This window comes from Phalaenopsis equestris, unplaced genomic scaffold, assembly GCF_001263595.1.
Source record: "Phalaenopsis equestris unplaced genomic scaffold, ASM126359v1 Scaffold000522, whole genome shotgun sequence".
NCBI lineage: Eukaryota > Viridiplantae > Streptophyta > Magnoliopsida > Asparagales > Orchidaceae > Phalaenopsis > Phalaenopsis equestris.
In genome coordinates, this window is record NW_018164962.1 from 74960 (window position 1) to 83807 (window position 8848).

The following is an 8848-nucleotide window of genomic DNA, read 5'->3' on the forward strand; positions in this document are numbered from 1 at the left end:
AGTTTAGCAAACCTTTTCCCCGCCTCCCTCAATTTCGCGAATCGGCGCCCGATCCCGCTCTTTTTTGCAAAGAGAAGCATCCCTTCGCCAGAAACCGCTCCCTCCTCCTATATTTCGGGAAGCGAAGCATCACTTCGCTTCCTTCTCTTCGTGATAAAAGGAGAGACTCTCCCTCATATTTTATATCTGTAAGTCACAAGAAGTCAAGATTTTCTTCTTTAGGTTTCCTCGGGATTGAGGAAGAGTTCTTCAGGTTTTCAGGGACAGTGGAAGAGAAGAAGTGTAAGGAGGAGTAGTTTCTTGCGGCAGAAGGAAGAAGAAGAAGATTGTTCTCCCTAGGCTTCTTCTTGGTGGCTTGTGGCAGAAGAGAAATTGAGTTTATTTCTCTTGTAAGTTTGTCTTCTTCGGTGTATCTCGGTGTAGAGTTTTCTTTGGTGTATCTCCGTGTAGAGAGAGAAGAACAGAGAGAGAATAAGAGAGAGAGAGCAAAGAAGAGTGAGATATTCCTCTTGTAAGTCGAGGTTATCGACTGGTGTAAATTTCCTCAAGTAGTAAAATCTTCTGCAACTCTGTGGACGTAGACAATTTGCCAAACCACGTCAATCTGTGTGTTCTTTTCTGTTGTAATTTTTTCTCATTCTATTTTTCGCTTCGTCAATCGTTCTCCTGTTTGATTTATACATATACCACATCAACTGCTCTGGTATATATATTTTATAACAACTGGTATCAGAGCTTTGTTCAGATCTGAGGAAGAATGATAACTGCAGATGAAGTGAATGTTTCATGGATCGAGAAATTTGATGGCACAAATTTTGTTTATTGGAGAATGCAGATAGATGATTATATTTATGGGAAGAAACTTCATCTTCTGTTATTGGGAAAAAACCTGAAAAAATAGATGAGACTGAATGAAATTTGTTGGTGAGACAAGTTCTGGGGGTTATTCGATTAATTCTATCGAAAACTGTTGCACACATCGTTGTCAAGGAAAGGAAGACTGCAGATCTCATGACAGCCTTATCAAGTATTTATGAAAAGTCATCGGTGAATAACAATGTGCACTTGATGAAGAAGTTATTCAATTTGAAGATGGCGGAAGGTGTTTCTGTTGCTCAACACCTGAATATTTTCAATACTATCACAAATCAATTGTCGTCCGTGGAGAAATTGATTTTGATGATGAGATGTGCACTGATCTTGTTGGCTTCATTGCCAGACAGTTGGGAAGCCATGATGATAGCAGTTAACAGTTCTGCAGGTAAATCTAAACTGAAATACAATGATATTCGTGATTTGATTTGGCTGAGGAAGTTCGCAGAAAAGATTCTGTCGAGGTCTCAGGTTCGAGTTCGACACTGAATGTTGATTTCAGAGGGAGATGACATGACAGAAACTCAAGGATAGAGAGATTAAAATTAAAGTTTAGTAAGCAAGCAACCTGTTGAAATTGTGGCAAGGCTAGCCACATAAAAAAAAACTGCAGGAATCCTAAGAAGATGGTGAATGATAACGCAAATGTGGTATCTGAAGAATCACAGGATACATTTTTGTCGGCAGTTCATAGTTCTGTTGAAGACGATATTGGATTCAGGGCCTTTGAATGTGGTAGAAAATCTACCAAAGGCCACAATGTAGGGCAGTGATGGAAGTGAAGAAGAGAATGGGTCCAGGACACTCATTCCTATTGTTTCACAGACAAATGTTACAGAACCACAGAGCTATGAAGAAATCTTACAAGATGAAAATTTGAGCAAATTTGAGCAAGTGGGAGCAAGTGGGAGCTGGCAGAACTTCCACCAGGGAAGAAGACATTGCACAACAAATGAGTGTACCAGTTGAAGACTGAGCGTAATGTCATTAAAAGGTACAAGACTAAACTTGTTGGAAAAGGCTTTCAGCAGAGGCAGGATGTTGTCCATGCAGTGGGAGTTGTAAGAAGAGACAATAGTGACCCAGGAAATAGCTTGGAGGTGCAAAGCTATGTGGAGTCTGCTGATATGTTGACTGAGAGTGTTATTCTTGAGAAACTGAAGTTGAACACAGCTTCAGTTGGTCTTCTGAAGTGAAGACAGAGGCTTTGAGTTGTAGATGTGGATGATACACAGGTGGAGGATTCAAGGTAGAGGATTCATGGTGGAGGATTCATGTTTGAAGTAAAGAACGACACTATCAGTGGAGGATTCAGTTCGAGGAAGGAGACGTTGTAGCAGATGCACTGATCTCCAAGTGGGAGATTGTTAGCTCTGACGTGGAGTCCGGTCCACCCAACCCGCGAACTCCCGCTCCCGTCTCTCCTGTTTTCGCGAAACGACGCTTCCGATCGTGAAGGGTCACACCTCTTCACAAATAACCACTCCCTCCTTTCTTTTTTGCAAAGAGAAGCATCCCTTCACCAGAAATCGCTCCCGTCTCCTCTATTTCGGGAAGCGAAGCATCCCTTCGCTTCCTTCTCTTCTCTTCGTGATAAAAGGAGAGACTCTCCTTCATATCTGTAAGTCACAAGAAATCACAATTTTCTTCTTTAAGTTTCCTCGGGATTGAGGAAGAGTTCTTCGGGTTTTCACGGGACAGTGGAAGAGAAGAAGTGCAAGGATGAGCAGTTTCTTGCGTCAGAAGGAAGAATAAGAAGATTGTTCTCCCTAGGCTCCTTCTTGGTGGCTTGTGGCAGAAGAGAAATTGAGTTTATTTCTCTGGTAAGTTTGTCTTCTTCGGTGTATCTCGGTGTAGAGTTTTCTTCGGTATATCTTCGTGTAGAGAGAGAAGAACAGAGAGAGAAGAAGAGAGAGAGCAAAGAAGAGTGAGAGATTCCTCTTGTAAGTCGAGGTGATCGACTGGTGTAAATTTCCTCAATTAGTAAAATCTTTTGCAACTCCGTGGACGTAGGCAATTTGCCGAACCAAGTAAATCTGTGTGTTCTTTTATGTTGTAATTTTTTCTCGTTCTATTTTTCGCTTCGTCGATCGTTCTTCTGTTTGATTTATATATATACCACATCAACTGCTCTGGTATATATATTTCATAACAAAAATAATATTTTTTCTGATTTGGGTTTGCACAACGGAGTAAAAGGTGACATTGCTATAAATTATATAAAGTGTGTGAACTTTAGAGTAAATGTAGCACCTAAAAGAGAAAAAGGATTAGAAGGGATTAATAAAGCTAACTCTAAATTGTTAAGGCTAATGATGATGATGATTTGCCAGAAGATTATCTACTAGGAGCATACATTGATCAAATCATTGTCAAAATTTTCTTTTCTTTTCTTATTTATTTATTTATTTATTTATTTTTTTGAAAGATTTACATAGATAGCACAATTTTTATGCAGTTTTTACATTTATAGCACTTCACCTATACTTGAAAAGTTGCATTTCTGTTTGTAGAGGTTAGTAAGTGGTATTTTTGAAGTGATATAAAAATTTGAAGTGTTATAAATGTAAAAAATGAAAGGTTAAGTACTGTTAGATATGTAAATATATAGGAATTATGTGGCATTTATATAAATGCCCCCATTTTTTTCCAGAAGAACAAATTGTTATGCTGCTATGTGCTCTGAATAACTTCTACAAATTTTTTTAAACAGGTTGGCAGACCAATTGTCTATGGATTGGCTGCAAAGGGAGAGTTGGGGGTGAGAAATGTAATTGGGATACTAAAGAATGAGCTGGAGCAAACATTGGCTCTTGCAGGTTGTCCCAGTGTGGAAGATATCTCCAGAATGCATGTCCAAACCCCAGCTGATAGGTTAAGATCTTTGATTTAATGGCCTATCTGTAACCCTATTATGAGACGTTTGTATTTGGCTACAGGAAGGATTAGACGATAGTAGGATTTAGTAAATCCGGACCTTAAATCCAAATTTCGTACATCTATAGAACTTGTGCTTTTTTATATTTGACGATAAATCATGTTAACAGGACGCTACCAAACACCCCCATAGAAGAGAAAAAACAAACGTATGCGCACGAGTTTAGGATGTTTGTGCTCCCACTTATAATGTTAATATTGAAGAGACAATGCAAACACAAATCAAGAAATATGAAACTTTACACGAACAAATTTTGAGAAGGAAAAATCACAATGACTAGCTTGTTTAATGACTTGCTTAAAGTTATAAAGAGGTATAAGAGGACGTCACGGTGTTTCCATAAAATTTTGCGGTTTTTTTGGAGTTGGATCTCCAATTGTTTTTGTAAATTGATTAGTGTCTTATGCAATTTAAAAATTAATTAATTAATTAATTAAATATTAGTTTTTTTCAAAATATTACCTAAGCGGCTTGGGGGATACATCCTGGTATTTTATTAATTTTTTTTAAAATTTTTTGATTTTTTTATTTAGTTAATCCATTAATTTATCAAATTAATTAATAAATTGTTAATTAATAGTTTATTTATATGCTTTGTTATGTATCTATATGTCTATTTTCCTTTTTTATTCTACTGACCTTAGAGTCCCACTCCTAAAAATCAGATGATATATTTATCATTTTTTATATATTTATTATTTATAAATATTATATAACTCTTTTATTTAGGTATTACCCAAGCAGTATTCAGAATTTTGGAAGTAAATTTTTTTAAGGGCAGTGGAGACCAAAGGTTTAATTTTATGATTTTTCAATGTTTCTTTAATTAAGTTCAAAATACCAATAATAAATTGGAGTTTTTATTTTTTCTTGACAGCGCTTTGTTAGTCGAGTGTTTTGATTATTTGTTTATATATATCTTTTTTTTTTTTTTGTATGATTTATACTGAATTTTTAAAATTTTATGTATCTAAAATATTCTTAAACTTTATTTATTTATTTATCCATGTAGTGTCGTGTTAGCAGTTGATGTGGCATGCGGTTGATTAGCATGTTTTAACCATTAGACATAGTTGCATTGTTCTCTAGAATGACTCAATTGGGACCATCCATCTAAGCAGCAATAAGAAAGGACATTAATTTCATTTCCTCCCTCCAATTAAGAAGCACTAGTCGCCTATGCGCCACACTATGATTCAAGTTATCTAAAGGGCCAAGCTTGGAACCATTGTATCCAAAAGGATTCAGAGGTTCTCCTAAAAGTTTTAACTTATGATGGTTTGGTCCTTAACCTAATCACCTTCACCAAGTTGTAGATCAAGAGAAAGGAAGGGATAGATGTTATGAATACTTGGATACAAGTCAAGTTAGCTCAATTCCTCCACTGGAATGTGTTGTCATGAGCTCATGAGCTAGTCTCCTTCTTATTGCAACCTCCGTGAAAGGTGTGGGTGAGTGGCTCAATCAACATGCTATAATAAGCGTGTAGGAGTTGGTCTAGAGTTAGTTTGGGACACTTAGAGAAAGAATTAGAGAGGAATGGAGGTCTGTGGAGTTTCATTTTGGATCGAGTTTTTAAATGTCCCAATTTGAATCAAGAATGCTCTTTTTAGCCTAAGCGGAAGTTAAAACTCATCCAACCATAGTTGCTTGTGTAGGGTATAGGGTGTAGATGACACTCATACTCATTAGAGCTCACAATTGAGCAGTTAGGGCTCATTAGAGCTGCCCTCAAATGGTTGGAGATATTGGGTACACATGTGGAGTGGCTGGACTTCCAGGAGGTAGTCACTTTTAAGTCGAGCTAGGAGAGCAACACAAACTTTGGGTCAAGGTCAGTCCATGTTAGGTTTTCCTAGATGTTTGAGAAGAAGTTTGTTGCTACTAATTTGGCCAATGATCCCAATGTTTGACAAATTATGAGAGGGCTGGTCTCGGTTTAGCCCAGTTGGTAAAATTGGGTGCATTTGGGTTGGCCTAGCGAGTTGGGAACTTGGGATGAGTGCAAGGCAGTTTATAGGATCCCTAATTAGGCTTAGGTTGAGACAGTTTAGCTTGTGCTCTAGAGATTGAATGAGATAAATAAATGGGATCATTTTTGTTCAAATTGGGTCAAGCCTCAATTAAGCCTAACATTGGACTAAACACGCCTCTTCACAAATGCTCAAAATGATTCAATTTGATTGGGCTTGGCTTTAAATTGAGCTAAAATGACTAACGATCCTAATTGGGCCACCGTATGTCCAAACCAATTTTGACAGAATTAGGGTTCAATTGATATTAGATCAAGTTTAATTGATTATATAATTACCTAAGGAGATGACCGAGAAGCTTCATTATGATTGATTTGAGTTTAATCTGACTTTGAGCTAGTTGTGCTCAGTTGGGTCCAATTGGGTTAATTGCTCAAACTGGTTCAATTTGGTGTCCAATAGTATTTGATTGGACTTGATATGCTATATTTACATACAAATGGTTATTTGAATTTTTTGCTTCACAAGAATAATCATTTTATCAGAGGAATGTGAAAAAATCATTTTTTCGTATCAATCTTAAGAAAGAAATCTACATGAATGTTCTCCTTGAGGTATCTATCTTCTCTTTTACGAAAATTTGCAAACTAAAGTATAGCTTATATGATTTGACCTCAACTCATGCATAATTCAATAAATTCCAGTCAATTTTGTTCTATTTGTCATATAAATATGACAAATACGGTTCATCATTATTTCTCTAAATGAGATCAAACAGATTTGTCTGTCTTCTAATTTAAGTTGACAATATTATTATTGTTGATATATTCTCTTACTCTAATCAACCATCTTAACAACACCTCTAGACCACATTTCATATAAAGAATCTTTGGGTACTAACTTCTTAGATTTGAATGCACACATCAATTCCTATAATATATTATATGCGGGCTCCTTTTACTTTGAAATGTTGTTAAAATTCTCCCTTTTTCTACCATACTATAAGTAAGCACAAAGTATCATAAGGAGAAATGTGTTCCTCTCCATGATCCCACCATATATAGATGAATAGTTGGTAGTTTAAACTAGTTTGTTATTATTTGACCGGATATTTTCTTTGTTGTTTAACTGTCTAATGATTGCCGAGCCTTAGCCATCACTCTCTATAGTGCTGAAAAATTAACCAGAGATTAATCAATCAAAACAGATAAAGTCAACCATTCTGTTCTAATCGCCTCAAATTCACCTAACTACACATATACCCTTCTATTAAATATTTATTTCCGTTCAAGTTACTCTCCATTTGCTTTACCTTCTAGGTGCATATTTCATGTACTTGTATATGTAAATTTGCGATATTAATTAGATAAATTTTTGTGTGAATAACTTCGTAATATGATTGAGATAGTAAATTAAAGTAAATACTAAGTTAATACGGTTATAATGATTTTTTATTTTTATTGTTATCTAAAATTTTAAGGAGATGATTGAGCTACAAGTATTTCAAACAAGGCTAATTTTATGATAAATTACTCTCTCATTTGATCCATATTTTGTTGATTCATGGCATTAATCATTTTGACGAATTTATGTTTTATTTGTTTTAATAAATTATATTATTGATGTCACTAAGAAATGCATATGATCAGGTACGTGGCTCGATGCTCATATCAAGCTCGATGGGTATTAGATAAGATTTGAGTTCTGATTCCACCAACTTTAAAATCTCATAGAACATCTCGATAATACGAATCTAATAATACCATAAATGATTCAGCATGAGCCCAAATAGGCTCATTAAGACACATGCAAAAAATAATAATTCATGATCCAAAAAATCAACACAAATTGTTAGATGAAGTGTTATAAGATTTTTGAAAGTACCCCCACACAAAATTCTATAAATAGGACTGACTTTTAATATGAAAGAAAAAATAGAGAAAAACCAAAAGCCCACGTTCTCGAAAAAAGCTTGAAGCTAACAACCATTAGTGATCGCCACCGAATCTTCAAAACATGATTGTCAATGTTGTTACAAATCCGTGTCACTTGACAATCTCTATCATCGAATCACCATCGACGGACAACCAACACAAAGTTATCATCACTATCCCCAGACTGCTCTCACTGGACCTTTGCCATAATCATAAACCAATTTCGCCTGATTATCACCATCATTACTATGAGATCTTCACCACCTTTTCATCACTCTTTCATTATTTTCAAAGAAAACCAAATTAGTACGCGACACAGCTTGTAACACTGCATTCCCTTATTCAGCGGCCATAGAGAGTTTTTATAACTCTCATCTAATTAGTCGAAACGTTTCAACTGACTACCTCATGGCTTTCATTCATCAAATTTTTCATATAAAAAATCTTTGAGTGATTCTTTTGTTTTTTATTCCATTTATGTGAATCTGAAATTTAGTGTAAGGTTAAGATGATAGACCCCCACACTTTTTCATCACAAATTTTCTATAGTATATAATAATAAATTTTGTATTTTATCATTGATGCATGCTAGAAAATTCATGGCGGTAGAGTAACAAATTATCGTCTTAGCGTTGTAAGGAAGTTCAACACACAGACAGATGAAATAGAAAAAAAAGGGTGATGACTCCAAAAGTTATTATTTGGAAAACCTGTTAGGGAAAAACAACGGGTCCTGACCCAGTTGCGGAAATCCACTATTGATTGATGATTACATAAATCCATTGTCCCACAGACGGGAAAGGACAACTATATTTCTCAGATTACAATGTAGACTAACGACGTCTGGTTGGTGGTGATTGATGACAATAGACGGTGTTCGACGGCGGTCGGTGGTGGTTGACGATAGTAGGTGGTGGTTGTCTGAGGTCGGTGGTGATCATGGGCGATTGACGGCGGTTGACGACGGAGGTCGGCTGTGGTCGACGGTGGTCTGCTGTCGTGTTGAGCTGCAGCTTCTCCTCAAGATCTCAGACTCTCTCTCGACTTCCTCCCACCTCATGAGAGGGATGAGACTTTATTTAAAATGTTATGGGTGCAATTAATGCAGGAATATGAACCATTTTGATCGG

The 8848-nt window shown here is 36.1% G+C and overlaps 1 protein-coding gene across 1 annotated transcript in view; it reads left to right on the forward strand.

Moving 5' to 3' along the window:
• LOC110028703 (peroxisomal (S)-2-hydroxy-acid oxidase GLO4-like) overlaps nt 1-4036 on the forward strand; it is a 17616-nt gene extending 13580 nt beyond the window's left edge. Inside the window, exon 12 of the mRNA XM_020730668.1 lies at nt 3587-4036. Within this exon, the coding sequence (XP_020586327.1) occupies nt 3587-3766 (180 nt within the window). The 3' untranslated portion in view covers nt 3767-4036. The remainder of the gene's footprint in view (nt 1-3586) is intronic.
• The last annotated feature ends 4812 nt before the right edge of the window (nt 4037-8848 follow it).